At 33.3% G+C, this 14,024-nt stretch overlaps 2 protein-coding genes and 1 long non-coding RNA gene across 4 annotated transcripts; 2 read left to right on the forward strand and 1 right to left on the reverse strand.

The window, feature by feature from the left end:
• The first annotated feature begins 665 nt into the window (after positions 1-665).
• Positions 666-9,144, forward strand: LOC124406394. Of its 2 annotated transcripts, none has more exons than XR_006929215.1 (2): positions 666-677; positions 7,551-9,144. It is a non-coding gene; the product is annotated as an uncharacterized LOC124406394 (long non-coding RNA). The 2 variants fall into 2 exon arrangements; XR_006929214.1 differs by lacking the exon at positions 666-677 and adding an exon at positions 7,394-7,405.
• On the forward strand, positions 1,024-6,460 carry LOC124406390 (serine/threonine-protein phosphatase 2A catalytic subunit beta isoform). The gene is made up of 6 exons (XM_046881791.1): positions 1,024-1,300; positions 4,216-4,425; positions 4,868-5,131; positions 5,236-5,408; positions 6,073-6,180; positions 6,380-6,460. The coding sequence occupies exons 1-6, from the start codon at positions 1,193-1,195 to the stop codon at positions 6,450-6,452; spliced, it is 936 nt and encodes a 311-aa protein (XP_046737747.1). The 5' UTR covers positions 1,024-1,192; the 3' UTR covers positions 6,453-6,460.
• A 385-nt stretch (positions 9,145-9,529) lies between the features above and the next one.
• LOC124406389 (graves disease carrier protein-like) lies at positions 9,530-13,406 on the reverse strand. The gene is made up of 7 exons (XM_046881790.1): positions 13,180-13,406; positions 12,638-12,730; positions 12,363-12,496; positions 11,703-11,888; positions 11,242-11,398; positions 10,952-11,093; positions 9,530-10,747 (listed from the first exon to the last, which is right to left on the reverse strand). The coding sequence occupies exons 1-7, from the start codon at positions 13,244-13,246 to the stop codon at positions 10,573-10,575; spliced, it is 954 nt and encodes a 317-aa protein (XP_046737746.1). The 5' UTR covers positions 13,247-13,406; the 3' UTR covers positions 9,530-10,572.
• Between the last annotated feature and the right edge of the window lie 618 nt (positions 13,407-14,024).

Below are 14,024 nucleotides of genomic sequence, written 5' to 3' on the forward strand. Positions count from 1 at the left end.
CAAATTGTGCAACTGAATATAACTGTATAGTTTCATTAATCTTCAACTCTTGGAGTTATTCATCATAAATAAATGAGACATCATATTTATATGGTCAAAACATCTATATGGTCCTTTTTATACATATGTAAAAATGAAGCAATGCATATAGTAACGGAAATTTCTGAATCTTTCAGCTATAAGTAACGTCAATCATTTTTTAAATTTTGTAATGCGCTACTCACGCAAGATCATGGAGTAGCGTTATTTGAAACTTACAGAATACATGGTGACATTGAGTAACCATATGATTATGGGCAAACAATTGCGACGGTGGTGTTTTTTTTTTTTTCAAGGTAAAGCTAGTAAACCCTATACACCTTGAAGATATCGAGAATGACGGTCGAACAAGTTGTCGAACATAATCGTCTTCAAATTTAAATTTAATGACTAAAAATGTAGGAATACCAAGTAAAATAGCACCAGTTGCGGTCAGCATGCAGACGCGCGCCGACATTACGTGTTTACAACGCAAGGTAAACGTATAAACAAATCAACGGTTTTGTAGAAAATGATATACAAGTATGTATACAAGTTATTAGATACAAATTTAATTATAATTCGTTTTTTAGTTGGCAGTTTTTTAGTCCAATTCCGTATAGTGTGAAAATTGATTTCAAATGCTCCCGCGTCAGCTAGTCATAATAGCATCTGAAAGACACACCCCATCGAACCGTTACAGAACTGAAGCTCCGCCAATAGCTGACAGACCAAAATAAAAAGTAGTTCCAGTAATTTTCATACAGTCCGATGTCAAGTTGACGGATATCGGTACTTCCCTCGATTTAATTACAATAATTAAGAGAAAAAGAAATGATCGTGACACTTACTGCGAAGTTTCGCCACAAAAGTATACCTTGAGTTTGATTGGCGTGTCGAAATAAAAACGGTTTATGATTGGCCACAACGAGACAGCCGAGTCGATCCAATCCGAATCTCGGCGAGCGATGCCGAGCGGAAGAATTTAAACGTGACGTCACCCGATCATCACTATTTGTCGGCCATTTTGTGAGTGTGTGGTTGATTGAGGTATTTGTGTTGAAATAATACCGGAGCAAAATCGAATGGATTTAGTTAATTGATAAGATAGTTTCCCGTTGCGTTACATGTGCTAAGTGTCAACCGGGTATTGAACATTGCTTAGATCCAAACGATGGAGGAGAAGGCAGTGACGTCTCTGAAGGAGCTTGACCAATGGATCGAACAGTTGAACGAGTGCAAACAACTGACAGAAAGTCAAGTTAAAACTCTGTGCGAAAAGGTGAGCTGGCCGAAGATTTCTTGCCCCGAGTTCCTTTATTTCCCCGTTCAATTTCCCAACAACTTTCCTCTCTGCCTACAATCTGCATCTCTATCCACGCCTATCGCCCCTCGACATCGCCTCCCGGCTAAAAAACTTTATCCAGCATTTCGTTCGGTACACAATCCTCGCTTCTCCAAACATTTCACACCGAATCCTTTCTATGACCCATCGTCCCACGGCTTCTTAGGCGTATACGATCGGCCGATATGTCATCGATAATTGATAGTCACACACCTTGAATTACGGCTAACGACCACCGTCCCCGTTCGCAGAGTCCGAATACGCGGCAGATAAAATTATCCCACGATTAACCACGCCGCCGTTTGTTTTACACGAAATTGGATTTACTTATATACCGTGAATTTTCGTCCTCTTACTCGCTGCTCGTTTTCCCTGTAAATCACGTTTTATATTCTGCAATTTTATTTTTAAAGATTTTATTATTTCTCTCTGTATATTTAATGTACTGACGATTTTTTATTACACTTTTTTATCTCTTGTTTGTCGATCAACACATCGAGCTACGTCATTTTGTGATGTCGCGATAAATTTTAAACAAATAGTAATAAACTCAAGCTCATTCGCGCTTCCGATACTTTAACTTATTTTTAGCATAGGTAGATTAGCATTAGTAGATTGCATTTTTAGTATATCGTATATCTGGCAATAATTCCTCTGGAATAGCAGATCTATGAAGAACATTTTCGCAAATACAATTTCACCAATACTTGTTACTGATATTTTATTGCACCTAATCTTTCAAAGGTCAATATCCATGAAACTCTTGCACAGCTGACCACAGTTGAAATAAATGCGAATAACTTGACGTTTTAATTCCCACGCTGTGCTCAGAAGATGTCTGATAACTTGAATACAACTAATTTAGGTCAAATGCATAATATGCTTTTCTGTGATTATCTACATACTGATTGAGCCGTGTTGAATAATATTTTTATGTACCTTATACCAAATAAAATGAGAATTATTTGTGGGATATTCACTGTATTACAAAATTGAGATGTTCAACTGTTTCTTCATAAACTAACTAACGGAAAAATTTCTATATTTTTCAACACTAATGGTCATTAGTTAATTTTGTACTCGTAAATACTTAGAGACAATAGAGATTATTAGTTCGAAAGACTGAATAACCAAATTATTTTCATCGGACATAAGAATAGAAATCATTTGTAATCATCACCTGTTGAAAATAGTCTTATGTAATTAATAATTCTCACTCTAGAATCCTTATAAATTTCAGGAAAATATTCAAACTTTCAGAAGCAAGTTTTATTGAATACCTTGTTTCATAATCAAGTAACCTGTTTTTCTGTTAAAGTTCAAGGTTCACTAGAACTTTTTTATGTTATTACTGAAGTTCGTAGAACAAACACAATTCAACAGAATTAATATTACATCATGACTCTCAAATCTAGATAGAATTTAATACCAATGAGGGTCAATTCAGATTTGTTAACATTTTTTTTTATCCCAGTTAACTTTTCAACTGGCTTCGATAAGTTTTATAAAATTTAAATGTTCTTGCTATAAGTTTCAAAAATATCTATATTTTTGTTTCAAATATTTCTTTGATTCACTACACTTCGGATAAATTTAAAGTTCTGAAATTACGATTTTTCTGGAAAGTGGATCATGATCCGAATGTTACAAACTCCCACCTCATCAATGTTTACACATTAAAAATTGATCTCGTGAATTAAAGAATTTTTTCTTTAAATTTCGAAATAAGTAAACAAGTTATATGGCCTTACCGAATCACATGATTGATAACATTAAATACTGTAGTGACAGGCATTTACCAGATTATCGAATGTCCAGAATTTACTGTCGAGATAATTTGAAAAAGTTGCTCAACTATTGTGGCACAAAGAAATTTTTTCTCAACGATCAACCGTTTCTTACTATTATTATTTACGTATAATGTTATAACTCGATTCAATTCCAGAACCGGATTTAACGTATGTTTTACGATCATCCAAAACAAGTTTTACTGGGAATTCAGTGAACCGGTATATAATATATAAACTTTGAGAGATTGAGAAAATATACAGATCTAATATACATATCTAAAGATACTACATTGCTGCATAAAAATAACCAAAGAGCAATTTCCTCAACAATTTTCTAAGCTTTAGTTGGTCATACGTATGCCTCTTTTTGTTAGTAAGAGAAAATTTGCATTTTTCATTAAGAAAAAACTAGGACATGGCTAAAACTGTGTGATATCCACTTTTTAAAATTAATAATTGTTGGTCCTTTTAATAACTCCAACAAATATTGTGTAGAAATATAACTCGAATTTTCCAAAGTAAAATTTCACGTCAAACCTTACTTATTATTAGAGAGTTTATTTGGCTGAAGATTATTAAACTCGATTGGTAATGAGAGCCGCTTCGCTAGTTGTTTTATACTGTTTATGCTTTTTATAGCAGCACTGTAAGCATAGGCTTAAACTACGAAAACAAACTTGTCGGAACTCTGGAATTGCAAACATTCTTATGTCAATGATCAGCTAATCGTAAATTGTTGCAGCATTTCTACAATTGCTGTAGTTTTTGATTATCGCAAGAATATTTGTTTTTTAAACTATGGAAAAAAAAAAAAATCGGTTACATATTTTTACAAACCATTCGAAGCAAAGATAAATAACTTCCAATCGCTTGTTGTATTTTCAAACTTGAAGCAGTTCTGAATATATATATATATATATATATATTTTCCCCTTCACCCAGAGTTTATGTTATATTATTAAAACATACTCGAGTGCTGATATGACGAAGTTTGTTTATAATAATGACGATGCAAGCATGTAAACGTTAGGGAATAATTTTAGTCTGTTTTTTAATTTTCAGGCAAAAGAAATATTGGCCAAGGAGTCGAATGTTCAGGAGGTAAAATGTCCTGTGACGGTATGCGGAGATGTCCACGGACAGTTTCACGACCTGATGGAGCTGTTCCGAATAGGTGGCAAATCACCAGATACAAATTATCTCTTCATGGGTGATTACGTCGATCGTGGATATTATTCTGTTGAAACCGTTACTCTCCTTGTTGCGCTCAAGGTACGAGATAATCGGATATTCATTAGAGTTTGAGAAATATATATACAATAATGAATGTTGGAGCTCAGTTTCGATCATAAAGATCTATGATAAAGAAAACAAAAAAATAGTAAAACACACAGCATTCAGTATTTTTGTCATGAGTTCTTCAATTTACGAATTGTAAATTTAAGGTGAAATTTTACAGAGTAGCGAATCATTTTACCAATTTATTTGAGAATCTATTTTCTGTTTGCGCTTTCTTGTAATTAGCAGTAAAACCCTTTTGGGAAAAATGCAGCAAAAATTATTTTCATATTTCCATATTAAAAAACTTCTACTAAAGAAGTGAAATTGTGGTAAAATCAAGGTATCTTTAAAGTTTAAAAACTGTTCGATTAATTATTGTAATTATTGCAAAAAGAACAATCATAATTCCAAGATTGTGTAAAATATTTAACAGGTGAGGTATCGAGAAAGAATAACGATTTTGCGCGGTAATCACGAGTCTAGACAGATTACGCAGGTTTACGGATTTTATGACGAGTGTCTGCGCAAGTATGGAAATGCCAATGTATGGAAATTCTTTACCGATCTGTTCGATTATCTGCCACTCACCGCGCTGGTCGATGGTCAAATATTTTGTCTTCATGGAGGGTTGTCACCTTCCATTGATACTCTCGATCACATCAGAGCATTGGATCGTCTTCAAGAAGTTCCGCATGAGGTTTGTATTAATATATTGTTCCATTTTTTTTTCAGCATTTGTTCTAAAGATTCGAAAAACATATTCTGGTAATAAAAAATGAAATAAATCATTACGATTTCTAGGGTCCGATGTGCGATCTACTCTGGTCAGACCCCGATGACAGAGGAGGATGGGGTATCTCACCTCGTGGAGCAGGATACACCTTCGGCCAAGATATTTCTGAGACGTTCAATCACTCTAACGGTCTAACTCTTGTATCACGAGCTCATCAGCTGGTAATGGAAGGATACAATTGGTGAGTTTCTGCTTTTGGTTAACGATAAGATCCGTCCCCACATAAGCAATTTTACAAGTTATGTATCTGAAAATAATTGAAGGCAGTTCATCGGCTGGGAAACTTTCAATTGAAAAATTCATTCTTAAATAATAACTGAATTGTATGAACATACAACACATATCTTTCCAGGGTTCGTACGCACGGAGAAAACCGTGAAAACTTGGGGAATTTTTTGCAGCAGAGAAAAGTCAAGATATTTTGAAAATAAGACTGAAATTTTGAGTCTGTCGAAGAAATAAACTCGTTCTTACACAAAGTAGTATCAAACTTGAGAAAAAAATAGATTGCACTTCAAATTTTGTTTCGTTGCATCACTTCATACATTCTATATATATATATATATATTATTTAGTACAAAATCTGGTTTCTCACTAAAAATCTAATTAGTTTTAATGTGCAAAAAAAGTTATCATCAATCGGCTGCATATTTCTTGAAAGGTTACTGAAAGAATCCTATATTTAGGCTGGAAATACCTGGAAAAGTCAGGGAATTTCAGATTTCAAAAAGCGTACGATCCCTGCTTTCGGTTATAAAATGTTTCTCTGATTCTTGAATATTACTTTTGTTATTTCTAGTAATCAATCTGTGATTATTCGATAATCCATAAATTTATTTTTCCAGGTGTCACGATCGTAATGTTGTGACTATTTTTTCGGCACCCAACTATTGCTATCGCTGCGGAAATCAGGCGGCGATTATGGAACTGGATGATGCATTGAAATATTCATTGTGAGTATTACAGTAATGTAAAGTCACACTGCTGTAAGAAATTTATTTTTAGAATGAAAATGTTATCACATTCTTTACGATTGACATACTAGTTAGAAGATTATAAAAAAAAATTGAATCGATAGCTTCGAAAGTAATCTCTTGACATGTTGGGACTGCAAAAAGAATATGCAATGAAAAATAAATTTCCTTGTTACAGCCTTCAGTTCGATCCAGCACCGAGACGCGGTGAGCCGCATGTTACTAGGCGGACGCCAGACTACTTCCTCTAAAGAAATTAGAAAAAAAGCAAAAAAAAAAAGCAAAAAACAGCCAAACAAAAAAAGGAAAGGAAAAAATTCACGACAAACTGGAGGTAGTTATTAAGGTAGGAGAACAGAATGGATTTGGCTTTATAAATATGCCAAGAACCCTAACATAACTTTATAATAGGAAGATCGGTGTGACTGTAGGGCTTTTGAAGCAAACCTTACATGCCATGTATAATGTCGCGTATTACCTATGTTACAGTCTTTTCGCAGCATCTCACACGTACGAAACGCGAGCTGAAAAGAAAGAAAAGAATAAATAAAAAGCAAAATAAGTAAATAAATAAATAAATAAATAATAAACAAATCCTACACATCTCAAATCGATTCACCTAGCTATAAATACATTCAGTTTTACAAGTTCAATATGTAACGCTTGTATTTTTACTATATATAATTGAAAATAAATGGACAAGAAAAGTATGAAATAAACTGTAATAATAAACAAAAACAAATCCTCGAAACGCACGTGAAAAGAAAACGGGGGTAATTTTATTATAAAGCAATTCGTAGCCAGATTCTATGCCAGTTGTTAGGAAGTTTATACATATACGCACTCGGATAATAATTTTAACAGATTCATGCAACTTGTATAAATCAGGCAAACCACCAAATATACCACTATCTGACTTAAATTTAGAAACTGGCACAATAATGCTAAACAAATAAAAACGATTGTTCGTATTTAGTGACCAACAAGGTCACGACTGGTGTGTAACAAATATCTATACATAGAAATAGGAAACGAAAAGATAAGTTGAAAGTGGGAGAGACGTGTATGTGTGTGTGTGTACATAAAGCATGTAAACGCACTAATGGCCATCCTTGTTATAATTGAAAGGTGGCACGTTATATTCGAGATAGTTGACGCTGAAAATTTTTACTAACGATATCAAATAAAACAATGCTTTTCCGATGTCTGATAAATTAATTAATTAATTGATAAACGAAAACATAGTTAAACAATTGAATAAATAGCTAGGTATGTATCGTGTTAACCATCGATCAATTCAAACACAGCCACATGCCACATAATTAAAATTATATACCTGTATGCGCGAGCTGTGGAGCCACACCAGATTATTTGACAAAAATCTCTACGATTTGACGAAAGTTATCGATGAATCGCACACAACTTTGAAAAAAAACACACGCAGATGTATTCATTCGTAGGCATAAGCGTGCAAATTGCAAGTTAACATAACTTCATAATTAATTATTATAGTAGTGCTCCTAGAGTGGTGGCTTTCATATTATAATTATTATTATTATTATACAATGATCAAGTAAACGTGAAGTCTTTAGAATACGCACTTTTTAGTCATTTGTCAAGACATTTGATAAATATTTCAACCAAGAGCGAGAGATGAGGCGTAGTACGCAATTCTTCTCACACCCCGTTAAGGCACCTGAGTCCAATAACTCAATTCTTTGTACATCTCAGAATAAGCATTTTTTTTTCTCGTTTTATATTCAAAACACATTCAATAATGGTAATAATAAAACAGTTATTTGCAGTTGAATGAAATAGTAGATGTTAGAATCCAATAGTAATATCATCAAATGATTAACAAAATGGTATATACATATAAGTACGTATATACAATAAGAACGAATTGTGGCTGCTAGACGATACTGTATTCTTCATTTTTCATCAATCATACAATTTTTGCTAAAATTACTACGTGAAGGGTACTGCTAGCAATACCATTAATCAATTCACACAGATGCTTAGTGTACGAATTTAAAATGTTTTTCAAATCTACTCGGAAAACGAGTTAGTAGATACACTTTTCACTCATTTCCCAATTAGATAACATACAGTGTACTTGTCAAGTTGAACAGTGATTCGATCTCTTAATCTATATACATCTCTGTAAACAACTTAGTATAACGTCTAAAGTATCGCGACAAGTGTACGTGAATTTTGTATATTTTTTTTTTCTCCATCTTCCTTTGATAAACGCTGCTTTTTGAAGAACGGATAAGTATGCTGCAGATATTTGTACAAGATGTATTTGCAAAGTGACTAATTGACTACGTAAACGTGCATAGTGAAGATCATCGCTTATTTACGGTTTCCAAAGCTTAGATTTTCTTTGACGAAAAAAAAATCAAAAATCAAAAATATAAAGAAGTCGCTGCTAATTGGTTGCCAACAGTATTTGAACGGCGTCGATTGAATTAAACATAACAGTTTTTTGTTGCAAATCTGCTTGCAACTTAATGCAAGTAAATGGTGTAAAAACTGAAATAATTTCAGGAATTTTAGCTTAATGTACTCGAGAGAAGCGTGCCGATGACACTACGGATACATAGTTCTAGTAATCGTGCGAAGTTTCGCGAGTCGTGTCAGCCTGTTAAGAATCAGCTTTTCTGTATGTAGTAATTTTCTCTTATTTACGCTTTCAAGTAATAATTTCATCTCATTCGCATAACTAAGAAGTGAAACAAAAACCACATGAAAAATGCCACATATACCTGTAGCTATACTAATACCTGACTGTTACGTGCTATCGATATGGTGAAAATTTGAAATTTGTATTCGGACCTGATGTTAGCGTGTCATCCTTCACATTTTTACTTTTCATTCTCATTAATCTTTACATGTTTATTCTTAATTTAGGAAATGAATAAAAAAAGCGTACAAAATGAATGGAGTCTCTTATAATATCACAATCCCTTGCCAACTATAATTACTTTTCATACTGACGTAGTCAGTTCAAAAGATTCGACTTCTTTTTCATTAAAGTTGGGATAGCTGGTGAAATTTAACAACAGATTTAGATATTTACATTAAAAATTTACAATTATCTTGTTTTTCGTTACATATGGCTCTTGTAAAATGCATAGATGTTGCACATATATCTTCAGTCACCGGCAATAAATGGACGAGAAATGAAAAGGGATCGAAAATAATATATACAGGTATATGAATAAAAAAGATTCTGTATAATATAAATGATCGGTAAATACAAATAGCATATAATAATTTATCTACAAACTAATTTTTATAATTACCAACAGTTTTTTTGCTCTTGTTTTCAACATGAATTCGGATACATCAAATAGATGTTTGCATAATTTTTGTCTTAGTGTATGGTGTAATAACTCAACAATATCTAAGTCAGTTTTATTATTGTGGTAACTCCACATGATAAGTACCGTAACAAGTGGAACAAGATCTCAAAATTTGTCATGATTATTCACCTATTCGGGTTGGGCAAGAACTTGCAAATTCCATTTTGCATCTTACTTACAATCCTATTTCAATAAATTATTGACATGTTGAAACACCCGCTTGACAAATGTTTGACATTATAAGTTCTCAAGCAGCAAATGTTCTTTGATTAATACTAATCCGTTATTCTATAAAGATTAAAGACTAACGCTTAAAGAAAAATCGTCAATATACGATATAGGTAATGTATGTTTATTCATTTAACTTGACAACAATTAATGACCATTTTCATTGCTGTCAAATTCTCTTAGCATAGAATTCCTGCATAACTAAACAGGTACATTATTTATTGTGGCAATGTTGGAGTAACGTTTTGTTGTCGAGTTACAACTCAAATATCGATTCACTCATGATATTGCCCAAATCACAACTGCGGTGTCTTAGTCTTAAGACCCCATTACTCTTGAAGCATTATTGACTTGATAGAGTTACATAAACTTCATTGAATAATATAGTGAAAAAATTCAGTCCAGCAAATTAGAAAAGTCGTTACACAGAAAGAGAGCTTGAATATTCTGTTCAGTAAGTTTCTGTTTCCTATTACTATATTCAGATTCATCAATAATATTTTCAGAGCCGTAAATTTAGATTTGATACAGTTCCCGCACGTGACTCTTTAGATATTACTAATTTTGCTGTATTATACTTTTTGTATACAAATCAAAAAAATTCACATAAACAATTGTGCTTTTCATATTAACATTCATTTATACCGTTCTACTCTTTGTGGATTAACTTGTTCACAGATGTATTATCCATTTTTGTAATATACAAAATATAAAAATATACCCCAACAACAATAATCAATTATTCTACAGTCTCCCTAATTGACTGATTTTTTATTTATAACTTCATACCTGTATCTAGATCGAGCAATTGCTTCATTAATTCGTACGTAGAAAAACTTACAGCTACCATGGGGACAGCTCTAAGATAGTTTATACTCATTCCACGGTAAAGTCCTTTGATGATTCCATTTTCCAGATAAATAAGTTTCATTGTCGCAATCATTCCCGACCTGTAATAAAATGTATCTAACTTACTAAAAGTGTACCATATCGCCTAGATTGCAAACTTCATTTTCACTAAATATATTATTTGTTCATGGACATTATCGATTCGTAATGGTATGCACATCTTTTATACACCATTGTTTGATTTTTTCTTGGCTACCTTTATCGTTGAAAACTCTCTCTTTGTATTGATTATAAAATATATTTACCCAAATTTATGGGTGTCCGGGTTCATCATAGCTAATTGCATTCGCCGTCTAGTTACATCTAAGGGATAAGAAACGCTTTGAGCAACTGCCCCTGCAAAGCCACCGCACAGCAGCTTGGCTGGCAACGTCAGGACTAATCCGCCTTTAAAAATAAGAAAATGATTGCATTAATTTTACATAAATTTGTGCCAATCTGTATGGGTAATCGATAATTAAGGAACAATGAAAATACATTGATTTATGAAAACGGAGGAATTTAATAGTTTGGGATCATAAAATTAACCATTTACCAGTATTTCTGTTGCACTTGTTGCACAAGTGAGTTGGTGCGTACTTCATACAGAAGAACTTCAACTTTTCGAAAGAGTAAAATGACAAGCCTGCATATGGAACCATTCCGCATATTGTAGGCATAAATCCTCTGTATAAGGCTTTGATTCCACCTTCCTAAAATCAGATTTATAGTCGGATGAAGGTTGTGAGTTCATTGGAAAACGAAAAAAAAAGTGAAGCATTCTATTTCCTTGTCATCGAATTCAAAGTTTTAAAGGGATATTCGGGAAAAATTAAGCTGCAGGCTTCTTTTTCTTTAAAGTACTTCAACAACTTTGATGCATCAAAGTATGATTTTTTTATTTCATTCGATTAACGGCAGTTCCAAATTGGCAAAATCCTAGATCTCTTTTGTAAAGAAAACTGATTTTGCACTTCCTATTTTGTAAAATAATTAACGTTGAAGTCTCCTTGTTACCTGATTAAAAATACTAGCAGCCGTATGCACTATTCCGGTGTAAACATGTTCTCCGGTGACTTGAAATGCCAGACGCGCTCTTATGGTGTCAAGTGGATACGTCAAAGTTACGGCGGTTACTCCAGCTCCTGAACCAGCCAGGAATTTATCTAATTGGGTGTGATTACCCAGTAATGCTCCTAAATACTGTCAAGAGTTATTAATCCCTGCACATCATGTTACACGATTCAAATATTCATTCTGTTCATTTCAAATATCATTGCGTATTGTGAAAAATATTGATAAAGGTTCACTACAGAGTTCGCGACAGCATTTGCCTCAATTTTCTTAAAAACAATTTTGTTTTTTATCTTTCCAAATAATTCACCAATTCTGATCAAATAATTACTTCGAAAAACTAAAAAATTGAGAAGTAAAAATATGCTACTTTGAAGAAACTTTTCCTACTTAATTTAACAATTTTTTTTTTAAATGAATGTAATGTATAAATTTCCCCCCACATTGTATGAGGTTTTATTCAAAGAAATAAATGTATTTGTTTTCAATATTTCATACACCTTTTCATGTTATGAAGATGAAAATAGTATCTACCAAACAGTGAAAATCTCAATGGAATGTAAAAAAATTATGAAGAATTCATGAGTTCATACTAGGCGTTACCTTTTTGTATATCTCGAAGGCAGTAAATTGTGTCGCAGCATAAGGAAAAATCCTGACCATTTGGGCACCATTTCCTTTGTACAAGGCAAAAAAAGCCTCACGTTGAACTATTTCTTTTAGTCCAGCAAAAACGCCTGCCAAACAAAGTTTACAAATTTTTTTTTTTAACACACAACCCAAGCAGAGAATTGTTATTTTATGGATAAATATTTTAAATATAAATACTTTATCACATAGAATCGATTCTCGCCAATTGAACTTGGCGAATACTTTACCTAAATGCTTGTAATGTTGACTGTGCGCTTGTAACAATATTTTTATTCTATCCAACGGTGCAACCGCAGTTTTCGAACACATACCAGCAACACCTGTGGATTTGAAAAATGACATAAATTTAAGGGGAATGTAGAAAAATTGGGTGTAATATCAATTTGTGTTATGATCAGCGAAACTGATATATGCATATATTTTTTAGAAGTATTTATTAAATTATGATGCAAATTTCCTTGGAAATTCTGGACCAAAGTTCTGACACAAAGATGCAATTGTAGAGACTTCAAGAAACCCAACAGACTTCATTTTTACGTTAAAAACAAGCCGTTTTGTACTGCTCGCAAACGAATTACAGATTAAAAAAAAGACTGCTACTACAGTCAATAAGTCACAACAAACCTCAATGTGGTTATTACAAAGATACAAAGATTATAAACGATAAACATTTGTGACGTTCTACACTGAAGTTCGTGTGATAATTATTCAGCCACGTAGTGTATTTACAAATATCCATCACTCAATATCTGACATTTGCAGGACTTACCGCCGGAAAAAAGGCTTTTAAAAACGAACTCCAAGTTCTTTTTCTCACTTTTTGTTGCAAGAGACATTGTTCCTTACTTCCTATTCGCCTTGCCGGTAACCAATACAAATTTCCTACTTTTTCAAATGAAAATAAAAAAGAATTTAATCTACATGAACTTAACTATAACGTTTGGAATGTTTAGAAAGCGGGGAAGTGCTGCTCATGCCAAGGAGAAACGTCAGGCAGCAGGCCGTTAGTATCAGTTGGTATTTGAGTTTTCTACACGCGCACTGCTACGTATGACGCGTATATAGGTATGTAAGGTATGCATACCACGTAACCATGATGAACAGATTCCCCCCCCCCCCCTCCCTCTGACCAACCGCATGTTCCTCCCTCCAGGAAGTAGCATGGAGTTGAACGCACGGGTTGAATGTTACGCATGAAAGATGACCCCACTCCTTAATTTAGTATTATCTATTATCTCGATGTTACTAGTTCCGATCATGGAGGTATATGACCACTGAAATAGAGTGGCGAGTGGAACGAACGCCTCCCTTGTGAAAATTTCTGCTACTACGAAATTTTACAGAAATTGAAACAATCCGTATTATTTCGTACAAAATTGTATATATGCATAGTTTTTCGTGCAGAATTGTTAATTTACTTTGAAAATAGTACTAGCTTGTATCTTTTTCTTACTGAAAACCTACAAATTTTCATGAAAATCTACAAGTTTTTATAAGACACTATATGCGTTGACTGAGGAATATATCCTCAGTCAACGCTATATGCATGTTTACAATTTTGGGTGAAAACAATTTTTTGTACCGAATTGTCCTAAAAATCCGGTGAAAATCGTA

This window comes from Diprion similis, chromosome 5 (genome assembly GCF_021155765.1).
Source record: "Diprion similis isolate iyDipSimi1 chromosome 5, iyDipSimi1.1, whole genome shotgun sequence".
Taxonomy (NCBI): Eukaryota; Metazoa; Arthropoda; class Insecta; order Hymenoptera; family Diprionidae; genus Diprion; species Diprion similis.